The sequence below is a fragment of the Gallinula chloropus genome (assembly GCF_964237585.1).
Source record: "Gallinula chloropus genome assembly, chromosome: 22".
Classification (NCBI taxonomy): domain Eukaryota; kingdom Metazoa; phylum Chordata; class Aves; order Gruiformes; family Rallidae; genus Gallinula; species Gallinula chloropus.
This window is the reverse complement of record NC_140107.1, coordinates 2,939,540-2,963,097: the sequence shown is the minus strand read 5'-3', so window position 1 is coordinate 2,963,097 and position 23,558 is coordinate 2,939,540. Positions and strand designations below refer to the sequence as shown.

Genomic DNA, 23,558 nt, shown 5'->3' with positions numbered 1-23,558 from the left:
AGTGATGGGACAGAAAGGGATGGGACAGGAGGGGATGGGACACAGTAATGGGACTTGAATGATGGGACACAAGTGATGGGACACAAAGGGATGGGACAGGAGGGGATGTGACACAAGTGATGTGACACGAGGGGGTGGGACAGGAGTGACAGAGGAGGAATGACAGGACACAAGTGATGGGACATGAGGGGACGGGTTGTGAGTGACAGGATACGAGTGGTGGGACATGAGTGATGTGACGCAGTGATGGCACATGAGGGACGGGACACGAGTGGCGGGACACGGGGGGATGGGACACGGGGGGATGGGACACCAGCGGCGGGACACGGTTGGGCACAGGAGGGGTGCGAGGCCCGAGTGACTCCAGGCCTGGGCCTGGCCCGCCCCGCCCGCTGGGGTCGCCTGAGCGCCGCGAGCCCCGCGGGAGCGCGTGGCCCCGCCCCAGTCGCTTTACTGGGCGGGGCGGCCCCGGCCGGGAGGAGGTTTGTCCCGGCCTGGCTGCCGTCCGCTCCCGGCGCCCTCCCTCTACCCGGGCCGCCATATTGTGGCCGCCGCAGCTCGGGAGCCGCCGCCTGAGGAGCCGCGATGGGTGAGGGCGGGAGCGGGCCCGGTCCCGCCGACCGGGGCGCCCCGGCGGGGGCAGCGCGGGGAGGGCAGGGGGCAGAGGAGGGGAAGGGAAGCCGGGCCGAGCCTCCCCGCGGGCCCGGGCGAGGGTGCAGAGCCCGGCCTGGCGCTGCCCGCGCCTCTCGCCGGGGCTCCGGGCGCCTCCCCTCAGCTGCGACGGGCCGGCCTGGCGGGGCGGGGGGCTGCGGGCCCGGCTGCCGCTGCTGAGTCATCCCGCCGCCGGCACGGCGGGGCCTTCCTCGGGCAGGAGCCCTCGCAGCTCGCCCTGTGCGGCCCGGCAGCGGAGGGGGGGGGGGGCGGCTCGGGGCGGCCCTTGGCGGTGGCGGGTGGGTGCCTCTTGCAGCGGGGGGGTTCCCGGGACAGGGGCCGGGCTCAGCCCTCGCCGAGCAGCCGCTCTGCCGGGACGGGGATGTTGCTGGCGGTGTCGTTGCCGCCTCTGAGCAGCGCTAACGCGGGCTCGGGGACCCGCAGCTCGTTCTCCGGGCAGCTCCGGGGGGAGGCGGGGGAGCGGGGCGGGGGGTAACGCTGTAATTCTGGGGGTCGGGGGTTGCTTCTGCTGCAGCCCCCGAGGCGAGAGGCTTGAGAGGCGGCGGAAGGGACCTGCCCGCCCTCAGAGCCGCCTCGGTGCCTGGTGCTGTCAGATCGCTGGACTCTGGGTCACTTCAATCCCGAAACTTGTGAGAGTTTTAGAACCGAGCTCAGGTGAGACCGTGCTGAGCTATCCGGTAACCCAGCGGGGCCTTGAGTGTCGTAGCTCTTATAAAATAGAACTTCAGCAGCCTGAGCCTGCCAGGGCTGTCCCTGGGCAGTGTGTCGCTGTGGACAGTCAGAGCAACTACTGACAGCGTGCAGTGGAGGAGTCTGTGTGCACAGTCATAACCACTGCTGCCAGTGGTACTTAAATGTACTTCAGAGTGGTAGCAGGTATGTTTCTGTTACCTGCAAATCAGTCATAACTGAGTATTGCCCTTCAAAAAGTTCTTTAATGACAGCAGACTGTTTTGTCATGATGCAGCCTGAAATTGAAGGTTCCCTACTCGAGGAGGAGAGGTCTCTTTTGCTTGAGGCTTCAGGTAGTAAGGTAGGGTTTGAATGGATGAGGGCAGGGGGAAAGCCAAGCCTGTAGCAGGTCTGTTCTCTATAAAGCAGAGTTGAGATCCTCTGGGAATTAAAGATTAAGGTCTTACCAATTTTCACCTGCAATATTGTCTTTTAACCAGACTTGCTGTCAGAAAAAATGCCCCATGGGGTGGGATGCTGTTTGAGCAGAAACTCTTTTGCCATCTTCAAACCCTTGCTGCAATGTCCCAGAAAAAGTTAGTGGCCATTGAGTCTGTGTATGCCATGGCTGCAGCACTTCCCAGTCCAGAACAGCTTTGAAAACTTAATTTATAGCTTGAGATGTAAAACCTTGACTGGCAACTTTGAGTAGAAAACAATGTCCTCAGGCCTGTTGGTGAATGGCTGGAGACTCCTGCGTTACCTGGAGCTTGAGGAGGGTCCTGAGAAGGAGCTTCCCAGCCTTCCCCACTGCTCAGGGGTTTGAAGTAGGCATTTTCCTGACAGCAGGAGTTTCAGATTCCCCTCGTTTGAATTATCTTCATGTCACTTTTCCTTAACTTTATTAATAAAGTTGAGACTTCTGTTGGTTTAGGTTAATGGGACTGAACGGTGGCAGCATAAGCTTGTTGCCCTGTCTGCTGTGGTGCAGGTTGAGGGTGCCATGGTGTTTGTAAGGGGTTGTGATGTTGCTCTTACCTGTGTTTATTAGAAATGCTCATCAGTTCTCCTTTGCTACGCAAATGACACCTCTTAATGCCTCTGTAGTGCTCTTTAGCCTGTGGAGCAGTATGTCATGCTCGATTCTTTGTAGAACTTGTGTGGCTGATGAATTTAAGTAGTTCTTTGGCTACTTTGCTTTGTTGTCTTGTGTTTAGGAGAGCAAACATGAACTTTGTAAAGGGGAGCCTGGTCGTTAAAACACTGCAATAGCAAAAGTACTAATTCCTTCAGCCTTAAGCTGTTGTGCTAGTGAGGTCCAGGTAAACTCTGATTTGCTTAGCAAATTAGGCAGTCCTGTTTGTTTCTGGAGCAAAACACTTGTTGGGAAGGATGAGCTTGCTGGAATTTTATAGCCCTCTAATTGTCTCTGACTCTTTCTGTTTGGTTTTGACCTTCTGTAACTCTTGGGGGTCAAGTTTGAGTTGGTGTAATTGAAGAGTTAATTCCTGTTGAAAGAACTCTGAGCCCAGGTAGCAGACTGTTCTGAGACACTCAGGTTTCTTTAAAAGCTGAGGGATTGAGTACATGTAAATTGGGTTGAAGAGGATTTAAAGCCCCCCAAACCTCTGGCTTTTTGGGGTGAAAAGATCAGGGAGGAGGTCAAGTTGAAACTCATGTATTGAGAACTGGATTGAGGAATAGGTATGTTCTACATCAGGGTGCAGGTAGTCAAAAAGGAATCCTAATCTCAGACAGACTCTAGTCAAGGACAAGTCACTGTAGGACTCTTAATTTTTCCCCAAAGGGAATTTCTGCTTTTCCCTTCCCCCTCTGCAGCCAGCACCATCAGTGAAGCTGTTGAACATTCCAGCAGTGATATCACATCACTGGCTCCTGGTAGCTAAACCAGAAGGGAGTAAGCCAACAGTGGCTGCTGCACCAGACAGCCAGATAGCTGCATGGATAAGCATTTTACTAGCACTGTGTGTGAAGCTCCCAGCCACAACAAACCTGCAGGACTGACAGTGTGACAGAACCTGGCCACTTCTCCAGGGTTTAACAGCAGCTGGGGTAATTCCAGGGTGGTGGAGGAAAAGCCTTGAATTGCTGCTTGTTTGGCAGGACTTCTTGAGTAGTTGTTCTTCCCCTGTGAACACAACTGTTTAGTTTCCTTGTTCAAGTGCCAGGTTCAATATAATAATCTGGTTTTAGCTGATCTCTGGTGGCAGTTCAGAGCTGTCTCTGGACAGTGTGTACAGGTAATTCAGTGACTTTTAGATACTCATAACCAACTTAATTAGTATTTTAATAGAGATTACTTAGACTTCTCTTCCTATGGTCTTATCTGAAATCAAGAAGTTCTTCTGGACATGCTTTTTCTAGAGGAGGATCCTCTTAGGAAGAGCCTTTACTCTGTGTTGTAAAGCGAATGCTTAAACTTTTAAGAGGTAGAGTGCTGTAAAATGCATTCATTACCTGCCTGAGCTTCAGAAGAATGTCTGTTTCTGTTCTAAAAGTAAAGTAATTCCTTTACAGATAGGAGATAGAAGGAACAAACCTCATGCAGAGACTGCTAACTGTGAAGGGACACTACACATATGAGGAAACCAGTGGTGAGTGACATTATATGTAACTAGATGGAGACAGGCTTTAGATTCTCAAACATTTGAGAAGTGCCTAACACTGTGTTGGTGTCTCTTATGTTGAATGTGAAGCAGCAGCTTTGGTAATGATTTGACAAAGTAAGAGTCAATGAGAAAATGAATGTGGAAGAGGCCAGAGGTTTTCTTTTTGCCTGTAAGTAGGAGATGGCAATAAATGATGTTGAGAACTGACATGCTGTACCTAAACACTGAACCAGGTTTCCAGGGTTTCACTGTCTGTGTGTTCTCCTGAGCTGTGTTGAGTGGCTGACTGCAGAAATAGCAAGTTTTTGAGTTCCCAATGTTCACTGCTGAGCTTCCTGGAGAAATGTGGGGTGCTGGAGCAGTAGTGTGTAGTCAGCCTAATGTTCACTGCCCACTGTGACTCCTGTGTGCAGCCTCAGAAGATGACTGGCATATCCTTACAGGTCCCTCCTTCCCAGAGCCAAGACTATCACAAATGGGTTGATTATTTCTTTTAATAAATGCCTCAGTAACTGTAATTAGACAGCTTGAATATTGCTTGTGGCTTTTAACACCATCAGGGAAGGCAACCAGAGTCTTAAACCTCTGATTTAGCACTGCCAGATCTAAAATTACATTTTCTTTGTGTGATCTGAACTCCTCTGTCTGCTACTACCAAATCATTTTGCTTGAACTCTTCTGTTTCTGGAGGGAGCACAGATCCTGCAGCAAGAGACCTCTACCAGCCTACTGTCCTGGTGACTGCTGTAGACACCCTGATCCCTGGTCAGTGTCTGAGCCTCCTAAATCACCCCTCCAGAGTGGGGTAGTGATTTATATGAATTTGTGGTTTATTTCTATCTCCCAGCAGCTTGATCAGTCTGAGAAAATATGAGAAGACTGAGTGCAGCAAAGAGCAGTAACCATTCCTGTGCTGCTGGTTGATTTTTCTTGGAGCAGGAATGTGATGCTGTAGGAATATATGTTTAGCTCAGAACCTGTGTGACCTTGGAGGCTGGAGAAGCTGGGAGGTTCCTCTGGGCTTCTGGGTAACCAGTGAAACAGAGAAACATCCTGCCAGGTAGGAGAAACCCAGAGAATACAGCCAGGTTTATCACATGAAACTTAGTGGTTCATTGACTTTGTTTTGCTATTGCTTGTCAGATTTAGGGGTTCCTCTGGAGAAGAGGAGGCTGAGGGGAGACCTTATCACCACCTATGACTACCTGAAGGGAGGTTGTAGAGACGTGGGTGATGGTCTCTTCAGCCAGGTGACAGGAGATGGGGAAACGGCCTCAAGCTGTGCCAGGGCAGGTTTATATTAGATATTAGAAAAATTTTTTACTGAAAGAGTTTTTGGGGCCTGGAACAGGCTGCCCAGGGAGGGGCTGAGTCACCTTCCCTGGGTGTGTTCAAAAAAAGGGTAGCTGAGGTGCTCAGGGATCTGGTTTAGCTTAGGATGGGAATAGTTGGACTTGATGATCTTAAAGGTCTTTTCCAACCTTGTGATTCTGTGAATTGTAAGTGATGGAGTTGATACTATTGCAGGGAAAACTTTAAATTGGAAGAGGTTTTGGAGGTCATTTGGGCAGCTTTGAAACAGACCCAATGGGCATTAATTGGCAGATCAGTGCTGATGGAGTGTCAGGTGTATTCATTTCAACTTGTGTAATTCTCCTACTCCATACATGCAGCTGTCAGGCTACCTGGCTGGTCAGGCTTTGCCTTAGGAAAGTGTCTAATGCCCAGTCACAGAACTCTAATAGATATCCCACAAAGGCTACCTTGGTGAAAGGGTGTTTTGGCTTTAAAAAGGCCTTGTCAGGTTTGTCAGTGTAACTGTTTCTCCAGTCTGACTCAGCAGCACAAGTCCTGATTTAGGCATGTGAGCCCGTGTGGTGACTCAGCTTTGGAGGCTTTAATCAGCAGCTGAAAAACAGAAATCATGTTTGAAGCAAATGCTTTCTGTGATGCAGAGAAATGGAAAGCCAGCAAGGCTGGGTTTCTGATCCAGTAACGTTAAGCTGTTTTAATCTTGGTGGCAGGAACGACCCTGGAACTGCAGCTTTGTGCTTAAAACTGCTGTTGGCAGATGCCAACAGGATTTGAGTGCTCTGCTGAGCCTGCAGAGTCAAACTTCCACACTGTTTTTACCATCTTGTTCAATTTATGAGGATGAATTTGGCAACCTGTTCTAGTAATTCTTTGGTGTACATGAAAACTGGAGGGTTTTTCCTCAGGAAAATACCTGTGCCAACAGGCTTTGCAAGAGGCAGATTCCTTCATCCACAGAGGGGGTTTCCTTTGCACAAGGAATTGAAAAGGTATCATTCAGTTAAGCTTCATCCCTAAGTTTGCTCTTGTTAGAGGATTCTCAGCTCACAGAACACCTGAAGTAATTCCCAGTGTGAATTATTAGCTCAAATAAAGCCTTGCTTTGGGTTTAATGGACCAATTTTTATTAACAATGTGGTTCCAAAGGTGTTAGCCTCCAGAAATTGTTGGCATGGGGACATTTTAGTGTTTATGCCAAAGATCTATATGCTAGGAGGCATGATCTCATAGTGGGTTTAAAATCCCACTTAGGCTGTTTGCCTTTCTGGAGGGACAAGGAGTTGATTGGTTTCATGTGGACTTTTAGTAGTGTGAGTTTTGGGGATGTGGGCAAACTGTCTCCAGAAAGGAAGTTATAAAACTGTGTTTTAACTCACTGATGCTTTGCAGTCCTGGCAGGTGTCTGCAGTGGGCTTACCTGGGAAAGCAGGTGATGGCTTCATGCCAATCTGGTGTCAGCCTTACCTCTCTCTGGCTCAGGATGGTGGCAATGCATCTAAATTCACCTTGTTTTTTGTGTCTCAGTCCTTGCTTGTGCCTGGTCAGGTAGTGGCTTCATCTGCTCACACTAAAGAGGAGTTAAAGACTTCCCTTCAGCATGTCACCTTGTGTAGCCAGGAAATAAAAGGTAATGCTCCTGACATGTAATATGTGTTCCCTTTTGGTCTTTCTGCCAAGTTCTGCTGTTTTCCTCAGGACAGAGGAGTCCCTCTGAGCCAGGACTAAGTGTTCTTCTTCTTAGTGAGCTTTACCTCTGGCTGGTCCCTGAGGTGTGTGAGCAAAGCTTTGTGTAGCTCTGCTCTATTACAGCAAGCCATCAAACACCTGCAAACGGGTTCCAGTCTTGTCCTGCACAGCCAGGGTTACCTGCTGTTAGAGACATAAATCTTTATATATTCAGGCTGATAATCCCAAGATCTATTTAATATGTTGCATTAGCAAGGAATTCAATGTCTGATTCAGCTCTTGGGGCTGATAGCTGGCAGATCTGACTGGAGGTGCAGAGCTTGATGCTCAATAGAACTATTCAAATGTAAATCCTGTCAGTGGAGCTGCTGTGAATCGAGTTCATGAGGTACTTGGCTACCAAAGGCACTGACTTGGGGAACTCTGTGAGGTTGGGGGTTCCTAAAGCAGAAGTGACAGTCTGTTTGAAATGGAGACAACCTTGCAAGGCCAAGTTTGCTGTTTCCTTGAGTGAACTTGGAGGTTTTGGTGCAGGTAACAGACCCTCAACTGCTGCTCGTGTGTGGAAACGGTGTTAAAACTCTTGTAGGTTTGTGAACTTCTTGGTCTGCAGAGGCCTTGGGAAAAGATGGACTGAAAACTCTGCAGATTCTTTTTTTAACACTCAGTACAAGCTTTTAGCTCTGCAGTTTTGAATTCTGCCTTTGGAAGGTGAATCAGACTGAAGAGGTTGGCTGATGTGCGCTGAGCCCCTGTGTTGCCATTCCTGCCTGTACACGCTGCTGAGGAAGCACAGGCACTTCAGAGGGACTCCCAGCAGTCAGTTGTAACTGGTCAGTGGAAAAGGAAAAGGCAGAGACTACTGTTTTGGGGTAATCCAAAGGATTCTGGACTTGGTGGCAACCAGGTTCCTTAAAAAAACCCCTAGGCTGTGTCTTGCAGCAGGAGGCTGCAGGAGGAATGAGGTGTAAGCAAGGCCCTGAAACAGAAGCAGCTGAACTGGCTTTTGCTGGTTTTGAAAAAGCTATGAGGTGCCTCATTCCAATTCTGTCCTAATTTTTCTCTTTTTACTTTCTTTTCTGACAACACATTCATGCTGCACTGCTGTTCTGGTAGAACAAGGCAAGCTCTGGCCTTTGCCTAACAGCTCTGCTCCCACACACGCATCCTTCTGCAGACAGGGTTGAGCTTAGCTCCTTGCCTCTGCAGCTCAGGGGGGGGAAAAGCACAGTTTTATGCCTGCATATCCCCCTTGCATTGGTGTGTACAAGATATTTGGAAGATGGGCAATAAGCCTGTTTGCTTTCTTAAGGAGTTAAATCCTGCTGGTGGCCAGTCACCAGGGGTGTTCCCCAGGGCTCAGTGCTGGGGCTGGTTCTCTTTATTAATGACCTATATGAGGAGATCAAGTGCAGACTTGGTAAGTGTGCAGATGATAGGAAGTTGGGTGGGAGTGTTGACCTGCTCAAGGGTAGGAAGGCCTGACAGAAGGGTCTGGATGGGCTGGATTGATGGGCCAAGGCAAATGATGTGAGGTTCTGCAAAGCCAAGTGTTGGGGCTTGCATTTGGGCTGCCACAACCAAGGAATTGGACTTGATGACCCTTATGGACTTTTTCCAACTCAGTATATTCTGTGATGACCCCAAGCAGCACTACAGGCTTGGGGCAGAGGGGCTGGAGAGCTGCCTGGCAGAGAAGGAGCTGGGGGTGTTGGCTGACAGCTGAACCTGAGACGACAGTGTGCAGGGGGGGGCAAGAGGCTGACAGATCCTGGTCTGTAATCAGGAGTAGTGGGGTGTGTAGGATGGGGAAGGAATTGTCCCCCTGTACTCAGTGGTGGTGAGGCCCCACCTTGAGTCCTGCATTCAGGTTTGGGCCCCTCACTACAGAAGGGACACAGAGGTGCTGGAGTGTGTCCAGGGAAAGGCAATGAGGCTGTGAGGGGGCTGGGGAATGAGTGGCATGAGGAGTGGCTGATGGACCTGGGGGCTTTGGTCTGGAGGAGGTTGAGGGGAGAGCTCATAGCTCTCTGCAGCTACCTGAAAGGAGGGTGTGGGGAGGCAGGGGCTGACCTCTCTTCCCTAGTGACAAGTGACAGGACAAGAGGAAAGGGTGTCAGGTTGTGCCAGGGGCAGTTTAGACTGGATGTTAGGAATAAATTCTTCCCAGACAGGACTGCCCATGGAAGCAGTGGAGTCTCCCTGGAGGCACTGAAAAGCCAGGTAGATGTGGGGCAGTGGTGGCTGGCAGGTCAGGGTGACAGTTGGACTTGAGGCTCTAAGGGGTCCCTTCCAACCCAGGCAGTGCTGTGATGCAGTGAGTTGTTAGATGGGCTCGCAGCACTGTGCCCCAGGCACCTGTGTTTGGGTGCCACTGGCCTTTCCCCATTGGGTGAATGGGTACCTGTACCTGTCATGTCAGGAGGACGGTTGAGGGGTGGCTTTTGGGGAGAGATAAGTGACCAGGAGGCTGCAGGCACTGCCAGAACAGTTTATCTGGTGTACAGTCTGTTTGGCGTGGCCTCAGAAAAAAGGGGTACCTGGAGCAGCTGCAGGCTGCCCAAAGTGCTCTGCTGAGCTGTTGCAGTGTAGAAGCAAAATCCCTCATTGCCTGGCTTCCCTGGAGTTGTGGCTGGAACAGTTCTGTAGTTCTAGGGTGTGAGCTGATACTATCTTTGTGTAAGGCAGGGCTTAGCTGGTTCTGAGAGAAGAAAAACCTTTCCTAGGAGAGGTGCTGTGAGAAGGTTGTGGTGCCTGTCTAAGCACAGCAGCTAAAAACTTCAGAGCAGTTTAAAAACACTGCTCTAGTTAAGTGCCCATTGCTGCTTTATGGTTGAGAGCCTTTCTGTAGAAGCAGAACTCCTCAGAGCAGTGATGTTAACGTGCAAAGTCAAGGTTTGTGGCTTGAGTATCCTCTGTGCATGGCTGGCCTGTGAGCAGGTGGTTGCTTTCCCTAGTCTGGCAGTCTGGGATACTCCACTAGTCTGATTTAGTGGGAGTGTTGTGCAGTTACTCACACTGACTGACAGAATTTGAGTTAATAGTTAATGACAAAGTGTGACTTGCAGATACTCAGAAGGAGCTGGTGAAGAACTTGGATGTGCCTGGCATTCCCCTCTCTGTTTTGTCCCATGTGTTTGGGCTTGCTGCAGTCTGTGGTGCCTACAGCATCTGCTGAGCTCACAGTGAAGTCAGAACCTTGCATGGGACATTAATCCATTGCCATGGCAATGGGAGGGTGAGCTAACAAATTAGCATTCTGATATTGTTAAAATATGATGATAGACCAGAAAAAGGCAATCAGTCATCTGAAGAGAGAAATGTGAGAAAATCAAGTGCCAGAGAGACTTGCACAGTGACATGTTGTTGAAGCTGATGTGAAAGTCACTCTGCAGGGGCAGTTGCATCTTTGGGGTTTCCCTGTGCCATAACAGTGTCCTTGATGCTCTGGAAACACAAAGCCTTCAAGTACAAGGTGCTGGGTGTGCTCTGAGACCTTGCAGTATGGCCTGATGTCTCTGGCTGGTTTCCAGACCCTTGGAGCAGGGTCCAGGCTGTGCCTGTCTCTGGATTTGTGCAGGTTTGGAGGCAGCTGAACTGTCACTTAGCAATTTATTTATGTGACTGGCTGATAATCCTGCATATAGTGTTAAGTCACTTAATTTTCCCTCCTCCTGTTCTTTAAAACTACCTTTTAGTTGGTGACTTCACCTTCCAGAGGGCTGTTACAAATTTGTTAGGGACTCTGTCATCTTCAGAATTTAGCTAGTGACTCTCACTCTTGTGTGGTGTTGGGATAGTAATGTGGATACACTGACAAGACAGTGGTAGTTAAATACCTTTCCTGAATTGAATGCTGTATGTAAATAATACACTTTGCTACTGTAAGATCAGATAGAAACCCCTAAAGCCTGCAGATTTTTTTGTCTTACATATTCTGAATTGGTTGGCTTTTTAATTAAAAACAATAAAATTCTTCCCTCTGTTCTTGGGATACAGCGTTGCTGGGAGGAGGGATGGACAAGTGAGCAGTTGCATAGGTCCTGTGATCTTCAGTCTCTGCTGTTCTTTGCTGTGTAAACAGCCTTTTAGGAGGAAAGTGCTGTCAGAAACAGGCCAGCTAGTTCTTGTGAGATATGAGCTCAGGGAAGTATTAATGGGATGTTACATCTCTCTTACAGTGTAAATGGCCAGAGGAATTAGGGTTTTTTCTTTATCTTTTCAGTACAGTGTCCCCTTGAAGTTTTAGCTAGGGAAAAGAGTGCCCTTTTCTGGAGAGCAGGTGCTGTGAAATGAGGTCTGACTTTTTCACTCTGCTTGGTGTCTTTTTAGTGATTCTAGAACTGAAAGTCTTCTGGTTCCTCTCCTGTCAACATGTGAATTCTTCCATAGGAATGAAATGTTGGGTGTTTGTATGTTGCATGTATCTCTCCTGGGCTTGGCTGAGGGCTCTCCTGCTCAGAGAGCAGTGAGGTCTGAAACTTCTCCAGCTGATCTTGGAAGGGCTCCAGGGTGGCTGGAGACAGTTGATAAGTCAGACTCAAACTTTCTGTAAGCAGCATGGCTGTGGAATGCTTAAAGTTTGGAAAGAGGAGTGCAAAGGAGATAAGGCTGCAAACTTTCACAGGGCATTTCTTCCACCTGCCCTTAGTTGGAAGACACCAAAGATAATCTGTGTGCATCAGACTCCTGGAGAAGAGTAAGTTGGTCTCAGGGTTAACTGGCATTCTGGTGCTGTGTATTGTGATTGCTTCCTCCCTGTCCTGAGAAAGCACAGCTGTTAAGGAAATAGTCTGTATCATAAATAGGAGAAAAGGAAGGTTTGGGAAAATGCAAAAAGGAGTGGAGATAGGCAGAGCAGTGGATTGGAGCTGAGGGATTGATACCCTCCTGCACTCAGGTTACTGCTTAGCCCTGCCTGCCTTTACCTCTGCCAAACAGTGGAGTGACACTTCCCTCACTAGAAGGCAAATACAGAAGTAATCAAGTTGGAAGTGCTGCATTAGTCAGATATGAAGCAGCAAAATAAGTAGGTCAGGTACTGAATGTCTGCAGCACCCTGGCAGGACAGACACGGCCCGTACGTTACGTGCAGCTCTGCCTTTGCAGGGCTGCTCAGTGCTCTTCTGCAGTCCAGGCCCTGCTTTGCTGTGGGTCCTCTTGGATTTTTGCTCTACATGCACAGTGAAACTGCCAATCTGAGGGGGTGGGAAACAACCAAGGTGTGATTTGTGCCCTGATGATAAAGGGGAATAATTTCTGCTGAAAACCAAAGAAGAATTTGGTTATGCACCTCCTGAAGACAGTGAAACTGTTTGAAGCCTTTCACATGGGTCATGTGCTTGATATTGTACAGCTGGGTCCAGGTTCCTTTCAGAACAGTAAATCTGCTCTTATACTCCTAGAAACTTGGTAACCCTCCTGCCTTAAGAGCATATCACATGAGCTAAGGGGATCCTGTTCTAACTTGAAGCTTCTACTTCAGCGTTTGAGACGAGCTCTTGCAAATCTGTTTAATCTGGATCCTTGGTGTGAACGGGCTTCCTTGTTGGAAGGGATGTATTTGGAATGAAGCAGAATGACAAGAAATCTGAGGCAGGTATTACTTTTTCCTCTTCACAGAAACAATGGCGAGTCCTGGGAAGGATAACTATCGAATGAAGAGTTATAAGAACAAAGCCCTAAATCCTGAGGAAATGCGTCGGAGGAGAGAAGAGGAAGGAATTCAACTGCGCAAACAGAAACGAGAGCAACAGGTAACTGTCATCTTGACTAGCTTGTGTACAGCCTTAACACAACCAGGATTGTGCTGCTGCCAAAGTGGAATCTTCAAGGATCTGTGGATTAAGGTTCGTTGGCAGTCCTCTTTATTTTTTTTCCCCTGTTCTAACTGAGATCTTGCTTTTCTCTTTTCTCTTTGTACCTGGTACAGAGTGTAGCTCACATCAAGAGCTCTCCAAACCCTTTGTCCTTAGGGTACTGGAGGTTTTTGTTCACAGATCCTTGGTTTTAAGGTGTTAGGGTTCTTTTTTTTATTATTACTCAGTGAATTGGGTTATTTCCTCAAGCAGCAGAAGAGCAAGTGAAAGTTTGGGCTGCACGTATTTCTTAACTCTGAGCTGTCTTTTTTTTTTTGCTTAGAGGTCTGTGACAGTAAGAGGTGATTCCTGGGTGATGTGTGTGGCTCACATGAAATGTTTGCTCTATTAGCACACCACCTACAAGCTGCCTTCTCCCCAGTTTCCCTAACAAGTTTGGGAAAACGCTGCACTTGCCTGTACCAGTGCCTCAGTGACTTGGGCATTTGCATATCTGAGGGCAAGACTTAGCATGTCTTATTATTGGGGTTTGTATGCCGAACTAGTCTTCAGAGTGTGGAGCTGTTATTAATGACTGCTCTTCTATTCAGGTTGTGTTTAGTCTAGCTGATGGTATCTTGTTTGAAGAACAAGAACATCTAGTTATGAAGACTGTTCATCATTGCTTTCTAATAATGACTCCTGCGTTTTTGTTCTCTACCAGCTCTTCAAAAGAAGAAATGTGGAGTTAATCAATGAAGATGCCTCCATGTTTGATAGTCTCCTTGTGGATTCCTATGTTAGTTCCACAACATGTGGGGTAAGGTGTCTTTTTTCTTCTTGCAGTTGTGCCTTCGGGTAGATTTAATGCTGTGGACTGTGTAGAGGAGACAAACCTCAGTGGTTTGGTTTTCTCACTTCTGAGAATGTTGCAAATGTTACTACCCAGTGACCTGGGAAAGTCTGCCAGGAGGTAATAGCATGCTGGAATCTGAAATTGTGAATCTTTGGATCTCTGGCTAAGCACAAAATTGTGGTAGGCTGTCATGACTGTGATGCGTTAAATAATCTCGGTGAGAAATGAAGCCATTGCTCTGTCTCCTTTGCATCTTTTCAGGATGGGGTGATCACAAGAGAGATGGTAGAAATGCTTTTCTCAGATGACCCTGACCTACAGCTAGCAACCACTCAGAAATTCAGGAAGTTACTTTCCAAAGGTAAAAATAACTCCTCATATCCATGCTGTAGGATCTGATACAGCCTTTCTTTTGCAAGCATTCATGCACATGTATTACTGTACAGCAGCTTTGAGCTGTGGGGAAGAAAGTTGTAATCTAGAAACTTGATAATAGAGTATCCTGCAATGATTTATAGTTGTAGAGTGATTCCAGAGAGTTGGCCTGTCAAGTTCAGAAGTAGTTCATGCTTGTTATTCCCCTGTGTTGACTTACACACTGTTTTGACACTGCTTTGCTATTTCAGAACCAAATCCTCCAATAGATGAAGTGATAAACACTCAGGGAGTGGTGGATAGATTCGTTGAATTCCTGAAAAGAAGTGAAAATTGTACGCTACAGGTAAAGGAGACTGTTACCAATTCTTCATGTAGCTCTTGAACCTTTACGGTGTAGGAACCTGAACCCAGGGGTGCTGTAGGGGAGAAGTGATGCCTTGAACCTGAAAAATGCAGATTCTGTGATGTATAGGAGGAGAAAAAGGCAGCCTGTAACACTGAAGAGGGGGGATTATAGATTGCTTTAAATTGTTGGAAGAAGAATGCTGGCAAATAACGTAGTCCAGCTGCAGCAGAGGAGAATCTGCCCTTCCTGTGTCTGATCTTCTGCTGGGAGTAGGGGAACCACAGAATAAATGTGTAGAAAAACCTCCATTATTGGAGCTTTTAAGTACAGGCTGCCTGTTAGAAATGGCTTAAGTGGTGTTGATCCTGCTGTGGGGCAGAGGGATGGACTAGGTGGCTTCTTGAGATTCCTTCTAGCTTGGTAATACCTAGAGTTACGCTGTAGGGGTTAAAGATACTTCCATACATGGAATTGGATCAGAGTTGATGATTGCCTTCATCTTTCTTCCTGCCCTCTGGACCAAAGCCATGTATCACAGTGGCCTTACTTTCCAGAAGAACTGAATGGGAATCTGGTTTTAAACCAAAGAAAGAGTGGCCAAAGCAGGCAATTTGCTGTTCAGCTTTGCTTGAACTCAGGGCATCTTTGTGGTACTAGCCAGACAAGAGGGTGGGCCAGAACTGGCTGGTCTGCACTAGATACAGAAAACTTCTTACTCCACATGTATTCCAGTATGTGTCTTCACTTTTCTTACTGGAAAGCAGTTGTGTGGGTGATGTGGCATGACTAACTGATGCCTTCCCTTGCTAATCCTTTGAGAAGCTGTAGCCTCTGAGAAGGCATTTAGCAGATAAAATAAAACCTTTTCCTTTGAGTCCTGAGGTGCTCTGTTGCTCTTTCTTTTCTCTCTCAACCTCTTTACTAGAAGGTGAAAGAACTGTATCTGAAGTTTAATGACAAATACACCATTTGGATTACTTTATTCATACACTTCTCATTTATTTGCTTGTTTCAGTTTGAAGCAGCGTGGGCACTGACGAATATTGCATCAGGAACTTCCCAACAAACAAAAATAGTAATTGAGGCTGGGGCAGTTCCTATATTTATAGAGCTATTAAATTCTGACTTTGAGGATGTTCAAGAACAGGTAAGGTTCATGTCTGTCTTTGGTGTTAGGGAGACAACCACACAAATAAAATGCAGTGTGTAAAATGAGTGACCAGTGTGTAACAACTGGCTTCAGACCACGAATTGAAATACTGTTTGCCTGGAACTAGAGGAAAAGCCTTTCTTAGCACACTACCTTTTTCTTCCTCTGTTCAGAAAAACTGTGTGAATGCTAAAACTGTTGCTGTTTCCTTTCAGGCTGTCTGGGCATTGGGGAACATTGCTGGAGACAGCTCTGTGTGTAGAGATTATGTCCTTAACTGCGCTATTCTTCCTCCCTTATTAATGTGAGTAGCCATGAATACTTGCCAATACACTTCTTGAGTCCCATTGTGCTAGAGCAGAGCAGCACATGACCTGGGTGAAGAGATTCCCCAGCAGCCTGTGGTGATGTTTGCTGGGAATCAAACCATTTGGTGCCAATAAACTGTCAGTTCAGACAAGTATCTGATCAGCAGCGGGACTTGGTAGATAACATGCCTTCTCACAGACCTTTACACCACTTGGAATCTGAAGCGGGTGCTGCTGCATGTGCTGTCCTTCTGAAGGCACAGGGCTTGCTGTTTCACTCTCTGTCCCTCCAGACACCTCCTCTTTGTGCTTATGCTGTGGATTTGAGGTGCTTGTCTGACTGGGCTCCTCTAGGACTAAGGAGAGGGAGCAGGTCTCTGCATACCACCTTGCCTTTGCAGCTCTGAACTGTGGTGTGGACCCACCATAGTCACAAGATCTGCCCTGTCAGGAGTAGTGTGCTCTCTGCTGCTCTGCAAGGAATTCATTGTTACTCTGTCCTGTCTGTGGCAAACTGATGCTGTGTCACAGGTGACTGGGATTGTCACACTCGCTGCCTGTCCCTGGCAATGGCTGACTGAAGTGCTCAGCCCATGGGACTGGGGGCTGACAGTGGAGTTGACACAGCGTGTTCTATCAGTTGGTCTCTAGTGAGGCCTGCCTGACTTCAGAGAGGACAGCCAGTGTGTGCCTGGGCTGAACTCAAACTTGGAACTGCAGTTGACTAACTTACCCTTCTTTCTGCATCTTGTCTAATGTGGAACTCGCCTTCCTGACCCACCTAACTGGACTTTGTTAGGAATAATAGCTGTTTATCCTGAGAAGGACTTGCATGTCACTTCTTGCTTAGTGAGAGGCTCAAGTGACAAGCAGCATGGCTCGAGCTACTGCAAGTGGAATAGTGGTTTGGCTTCCTTAAAGTCATTCTAGTTTTCCTTCTTTTGATTCCTTTTCTGGCTTCCACATCAAGGATTATAATTGATGGTAATTATCTCCTCAGGCTCCTTACGAAGTCCACCAGGTTGACAATGACACGAAATGCTGTCTGGGCCTTGTCAAACTTGTGCAGAGGAAAGAGTCCACCACCTGAATTTGATAAGGTGAGAATAAATGCCTTGTTGGCAGACAGATGATGGGGAGACACCCAGTTAAGATGTTTGTCTAAATTGGTTTTGGCTGTTGGACTTCTGTAAGTCATTCTGGGAGGGAACAGGGTGAGGTTCTTCCTGCTGAGGTTGATCTTGCTCTTCAGCAGATGTTTGAGTGCTTGTATAATTCTCTGCCAATCTTTCTGCCTGGCTCTTTTGGCAGCCCATCAGCTGGACCCCCTTGTGGGGCAAGCCCAGGCTGACTTTGAACACTGTTATGAGCTCTGGAAGTTTGAGATTTTACTCAAATTGTGACTAAAACCTCAATTCCGAGACATCTGAATGCTACAAAACAGGACTCCTGTATCTACATGGGAGCTGTGGTAGCTTTCTTCTTTCCTTTTCCTGCTGTGCTGCTGGCACTAACAAAAGGTTCTGCTGGCCTTTCAGGTGTCTCATCCTTCTTTGATCTTAAACCATTTTTGTTCTACCAATGTGGTTCCCTTTTTTTAAATAACAGCTTGCTTCTCAAAGCTGGGGAGCCTGTGGGGAGGGATGAAATCTGCATTGGGTTGGCTGCTGCCCTGAATACTGAGTTATTTAAGGTTATGAAGAGCAAGAAATGTAAGGATGCTTCCAAGTGGTAGCACAACAGCACTTGTCTCAGGAGTCTATGCTTGCTCCAAGAGGAAGTGATGTAATTTTAGTTTAGCAAGAAAGCTGTTGAGATAACTTCAGACACTGATCATGGGTAACGTGAACCAGCAAGGAACCTGCTGACTTGGGGAAGGAAACTGTGGACATTCAAGACATGTTATCTTGCCAGTCAGCATAGCCACGTGGTGTTTGCATGCAGATGTGGTGGTCCTGGACAGAACATGACTAATCTTCTGGGGTGGGGGCTGTTGTTGTAGGTATCTCCCTGCCTGCCAGTGTTGTCCCGGTTATTATTCAACAGTGACTCCGACCTGCTGGCAGATGCCTGCTGGGCTCTTTCCTACCTATCAGATGGCCCCAATGAGAAAATCCAGGCAGTCATTGACTCAGGAGTGTGTCGGCGGCTGGTGGAGCTCTTAATGTAAGTGGCTTGTCTCCCTGCTGCAGCCCAGTGAGGCTGAGGAGTGTGTGGCTGAGTGTGAGTTTGTGTCAAAACCTGACAGAATGCTCTTTCTACCTCTTGTGAGCACAGGATCTGGTTAATGGGCACCTTAGCTGACTTAGCAGCTATGTAGGAGGGTCTGAAGCGAGTTGAGAGCTGTACTTTACTGGCTCTTGCTCAGAGAAGCTGAATATTTCTAGTGTGGGAATGCAAATCAATATTGTATGCTAGGAAGAACTATTAAAGAGATTGGACTGAGACATCTGGCCTGGGAGGGGACTGCAGCGTGTTTTGTGCTCTCAAACGTGTTTACAGAAGCCTAGTTAGGATGCAAATCCAAGATGGCAAGTGTAGCATCTAGAGGCAGCCAGCTTGGCTTTGGTTCTCTGCACAAAAACGTTTGCTGGCTGCAGTTTGAACAGGCCTCTGACATCTGCAGAAATGGTAGAACTGCAAAACCCTTCCAAAATTATCCTGACAAACTGTGGCTGTTCTCATTGGTTTAACATATCTTTGTTCAGGAAGGTGATACAAAGTGTGAGGTCTGTAATTAAACTGAAGACAATGGCATTAGGATATTAAGAATGAAAACGTGTCTGTGTTGCAAGTTTGTCTCCAGTCTCAGCTTATCCAGTGGCAATAGGGTCAACCTGCTGCATGTTTCCAGTCCCTGGCACATAGACTGCTAAGGAATGCTCATGAAATACTAGGAGAAAACTCTCCTGAATGTCCAAATGTGATCTGATAGATCTGGTTTTGTCCTTGCATCGTTTTTCCTGCAGGCACAATGACTACAAAGTGGCCTCCCCAGCTTTACGAGCAGTTGGCAATATCGTGACAGGGGATGACATCCAGACCCAGGTGAGGGAAAGGTGACTGTCTTGCAGTGAGCATATAGCATGTTCCCTGTGTGAAAATGCTTAGCTCAGCACTGGTGAGATGCTGGTGAGCTTATGTCTGTCTGCTTTCTTTCCCAACAGGTGATTCTGAACTGTTCAGCCTTGCCTTGTCTCCTTCATTTGTTAAGTAGTCCCAAGGAGTCAATCAGGAAAGAAGCCTGCTGGACTATATCAAACATCACAGCAGGAAACAGAGCACAAATACAGGTAGGTTGTTTTTCTCCAGCCCACCTGGAGAGGTGCCAAGCTGTGGTGCCACCAACACTGGTCACAGCAGCTCCTGTCTGTCTCCCCCTGCTGCAGCGTGGGGCCTCTCCACAGGCTGCAGGTGGGGTCTCTGCTCCCTGTCCCCTTCGATGGGCTGCAGGAGGACACCACTCCATGGGTTTCTCCACAGGCTGCAGGGGCATCTTTCTCTCTAGCACCTGGGGTGCCTCCTCCCTGACTACTTCACTGACCTTGGTGTCTGCAGTTTCTCCCATCTTCTCACTCCCTCTTTCCTCCTAAGTGTTATCACAGAGGCACTGTGACTGTCACTGGTGGGCTCGACCTTGGTCAGCAGCAGATCTGGCCTTAAGCTGTGTCAGACCTGGGGGAGGCTTCTCACTGCTTCTTGCCAAAGCCCCCCCTGCCCCAGCCTCCCTCCTCAGCCAGAACCCCACCACACAAACCCACAACACAAGCTCAGCATTAAGAATTTGCAACTTTTTTCTTCTCTGACACTTAGAGATGTGAACAAACCCAGCCTCTTGCTCTGCAGTAATTAGCTGCTCCCAGCCAGATGAGAGTTTAAAAAAAGCTTGTTAATTGTGCTAACAAAGGCTGGGCTGAAATGAGCCTCACTGGCTGTACTGAAGAGACACAGCTCCTGTTTCTCCCTGCTCAATTAGAGATACACCTTTGAAAAGCTTGGAGCTTGTTGAGTTTTAATTATCCTTTTAATGACCTACATACAGAGGCAGTTAAGGGATGAAAGCATTCCTACAGTAAGGCTGCAGTGATGGTGATTGTCTGCTCTGCTGCTTGTGGAATTGAATCTTGTGTGAACAGGGTTTCACCAAGGCATAAAAGGGAGGGATTGCTGCAGGGATATAGCTTGGAAAGTTCTTTTATACTGGAAAAATGGAGCTAGAGGTTTTCTTTCAGGTACACACCAGCCTTTGGGATACTCTGTTGCCAGGTCAAACTCCTCTTGCTGCTCTCTCTCTCACTCCCCAGGCAGTCATAGATGCAAATATCTTCCCGGTGCTGATAGAAATCCTGCAGAAAGCCGAGTTCCGCACGAGGAAGGAGGCAGCCTGGGCCATCACAAACGCAACCTCAGGAGGAACCCCCGAGCAGATCAGGTACTCCTGCAGCTCCTCTTAGGGGAAATCTTGTCTGCACACCTGGTAGCTTTGGCTTTATGGGAACTGCAAGGCAAGTGGTGAGGGAGTCAGGCGGAGAAGGACCTGGGGGTGTTGGGTGGCTGCAGGCTGAATATGAGCCAGCAGTGTGCCCAGGTGGCCAGGAAAGCCAATGGCATCCTGGCTTGTGTCTGAAATAGTGTGGACAGTGGGTCTGGGGAGGGGATTGTGCCCCTGGACTGGGCACTGGTGAGGCTGCACCTCGAGTGCTGGGTCCAGTTCTGGGCTCCTCACCATCAAAAGGACATTGAGGTCCTGGAGCGAGTGCAGAGAAGGGCAACCAGGCTGGGGAAGGGGCTGGAGGGCAAATCCTCTGAGGAGCAGCTGAGGGAGCTGGGGGTGTTGAGCCTGGAGAAGAGGAGGCTGAGGGGAGACCTTCTCCCCACCTCCACTGCCCTGCCAGGAGGGTGCAGAGAGGTGGGCGATGGTCTCTTCAGCCAGGGGACAGGAGATGGGACAAGGGGCAATGGCCTCAAGCTGCCTCAGGGCAGGGGCAGAGCAGATATTAGAAAACAATTCTTTACTGCAAGAGTTGTTGGGGCCTGGAACAGGCTGCCCAGGGAGGGGCTGAGTCACCTTCCCTGGATGTGTTTAAAAAAGGGTAGATGAGGTGCTCAGGGATCTGGTTCAGCTGAGGATGGGAATGGTTGGACTTGATCTTAAAGGTATTTTCCAACCTTGTGATTCTGAGTAATCTGGAGAACCTCTGAGAGAGTAGCTGAGACCTAGGCAAAGCTACAGCTGGGTTGGAAACTGAGCCTCTTTTGGAATAAGGATAAGTTGATCCAACTGCTTCTTCACCCCTTGCTCCTAGATATCTTAGAGTAGGCAAATAAACTTGACAGATTAAATTCCAGTGGGGGCTTAATTTGAGTTGCACCTGGATTTCAGAGGGAGTCAGCAGGGTTCTTAAAGGGGGGAGGGTGTATGTGTAGACACATGCAAATCAGGGGATAAAAATTAAGCTTGCAGAACAGTGAAAAATGTATTTTAAGGTAACTTTGTGGTTTAGTTTGCTTAGAGCAAGGGAAATGAGTCAAAAGTAATGCTTGCTAGATCCTGAATAAGTGTTGGTTGGTCTTCTCTCCTCAGATACTTAGTAAACTTGGGTTGCATCAAGCCCCTTTGTGACCTGCTGACAGTCATGGACTCCAAGATTGTTCAGGTGGCGTTGAATGGCTTGGAGAACATCCTGAGGCTTGGAGAGCAGGAGGCCAACCAGAGCGGGACAGGCATCAACCCATACTGCAGCCTGATTGAGGAGGCCTATGGTAGGTTGGGGCTGGTGGCCTTGGTGCTGTAGCCTTCAACACCACAGGGTGTCAAAAGGGTTCTGCTGATTTGGTTGGTTAAAGGATCTAGTAGACTCCAAAGGAGCTGATGTTTGTTCCAGCACTTAGGTTTTGGACTCTTATGATTTGGCATAGGTCAAAATACTCAGAAGTAAAAAAACCTATCAGACTTCTGATCTGAGCTTCCTAAACCTGGAGGCCAAGCTGATAACTGTGGCTTGTATCAGTTGGAAGTATTGATTGGAAATAAGCAGAGCAAGTAAAAATCAACACTTCTGGTCCTGACTGCTTTACCTGTACCCACTTCATATGCTGAAGGTGTCCAGTGGAACTCCAGAGAGACTCAGCTTTTCCCTGGGATGACTTCATTTGGCAGGTGTTTTTCTCCTCTTGATGTTTTGAGGAGCAGTTCCTAATTTGGTCTGGAGCTCCCTGTGTGCTGCCAGCATCTGAGTTTCCCTCTCACATGTCCTAATTCTCCCAGTAAGAACAACTCTTGAAATTCTTGAGAAGACACCGTGCTTGGATACTTTCTGTTCAGTGCTGGGTTTCATTAGGACAGCTAAACCTGTTGCTGCCCTTCTGCTGGGCAGACCCTGCTTACTTCCCCTCCCTACTACCTGCAGCTGATGAAGTGTTTGCAACCAGATGTTTTAATTTTGGTGAAATCTGGTTTAGTCCCCAACCCAAACCTGGGAGCCAGTCTGCTTCAGTGGTGTCAGCTAAACCTGCTATTGAGGAAGACACAAATGCTGCCTGAGCAGCTCTGGAATGGTTCCTCTCAGATGTCAGTGCTGCTCACAAAAACAGCACAGACAGAGGTCTGGCAGTGAATAGGGGCTGAGGATGGATGTGGGGCAGCCTAAACATCAGGATCTCATTTCATCACATGCTGCTTTGTTTTCTTTCTCCCCCTCCAAGGTTTGGATAAGATAGAGTTCCTCCAGAGTCACGAGAACCAGGAGATCTACCAGAAGGCCTTTGACCTGATTGAGCACTACTTTGGAGTAGAAGATGACTCTAGCCTAGCTCCCCAGGTAGATGAAAACCAGCAGCAATTCATCTTCCAGCAACCTGAAGCCCCGATGGAAGGTTTCCAGCTATAATGTGTCAGAGGGTGGGTGGGGGGCAAGAAAAAAAGACCACCACAAACTTGCCAGAAAGCCAACTGGGAGCAGCTGACTGTCTCATCCCCTCTTCACAAACAGAAGGCCCAACACCCTCTCCACTTGTAAGGAAACAAGTCTTGAAACAACTACAAACAGTGCTTTGTCCTGGTGGAGAGGAGGGGGATATCCTTACACTTTTTCTTTTTGCTGCTGCGTACGTGTCTTTTTAAAGCAGGCATCTGGGTGGAGGAAGGACACTGAGGTAACACACACTGCACCTCTTGGGGTTTGTTTTTTGGTTTGGTTTATTTTTCCTTTGTGGTGATCTCTCCCAAATGTCACTTCTTACCTCGGGTACTCTTTAAAAATTGAGATTTCAGAGTTGGGTTGGGTTAAGAACACAAATAGAAAGTAAGCAATTCTGACAACAGTAATTCTGGAAACCTGGGTTGAGCTATTTAATTTTTTTGCACATGTTACTCTTTATTAAAGACTCTAATTTGCCAAGAGCAACGTTTTAGGCCTGGCCTTTCTGCGACCCTCCTTCAGTGGACAGTCCTCTCAAACCTGGGCCAAGTTCCCCTGAAATACACTGCAGATGGACAGAGAAATGGGAAATTTTCCCACTCCTGGGAACATGATACTTATTTTTTCTGGGAGGGGGGGTAAAGCTTCTTCCCTTTGTCTAGATATTTTTTTTTTTGGGGGGGGTTGTGGTTTGTTTGTGGGGGTTTTTTTTAAAGAACTGCTAGTGGTATTTACAAGGAGGGAAAAAAGGCAATGAGACCCTGAAGCTGGGAACTATGCAGAGGGTGGTTTTTGAGATGGGAAGCACAGCTGCTGTTGCACAGGCTG

At 47.9% G+C, this 23,558-nt stretch overlaps 1 protein-coding gene across 2 annotated transcripts; it reads left to right on the top strand.

The window, feature by feature from the left end:
* The first annotated feature begins 513 nt into the window (after positions 1-513).
* Positions 514-23,212, top strand: KPNA6 (karyopherin subunit alpha 6). Of its 2 annotated transcripts, none has more exons than XM_084274184.1 (14): positions 514-589; positions 12,597-12,730; positions 13,497-13,592; positions 13,890-13,989; positions 14,255-14,349; positions 15,368-15,499; positions 15,718-15,806; positions 16,811-16,910; positions 17,813-17,976; positions 18,780-18,858; positions 18,978-19,103; positions 20,115-20,242; positions 21,395-21,573; positions 22,516-23,212. In XM_084274184.1, the coding sequence occupies exons 1-14, from the start codon at positions 586-588 to the stop codon at positions 22,698-22,700; spliced, it is 1,611 nt and encodes a 536-aa protein (XP_084130310.1). In that variant the 5' UTR covers positions 514-585; the 3' UTR covers positions 22,701-23,212. The 2 variants fall into 2 exon arrangements, with proteins under 2 accessions (XP_084130310.1, XP_084130309.1); XM_084274183.1 differs by having other exon boundaries at positions 12,597-12,823.
* The last annotated feature ends 346 nt before the right edge of the window (positions 23,213-23,558 follow it).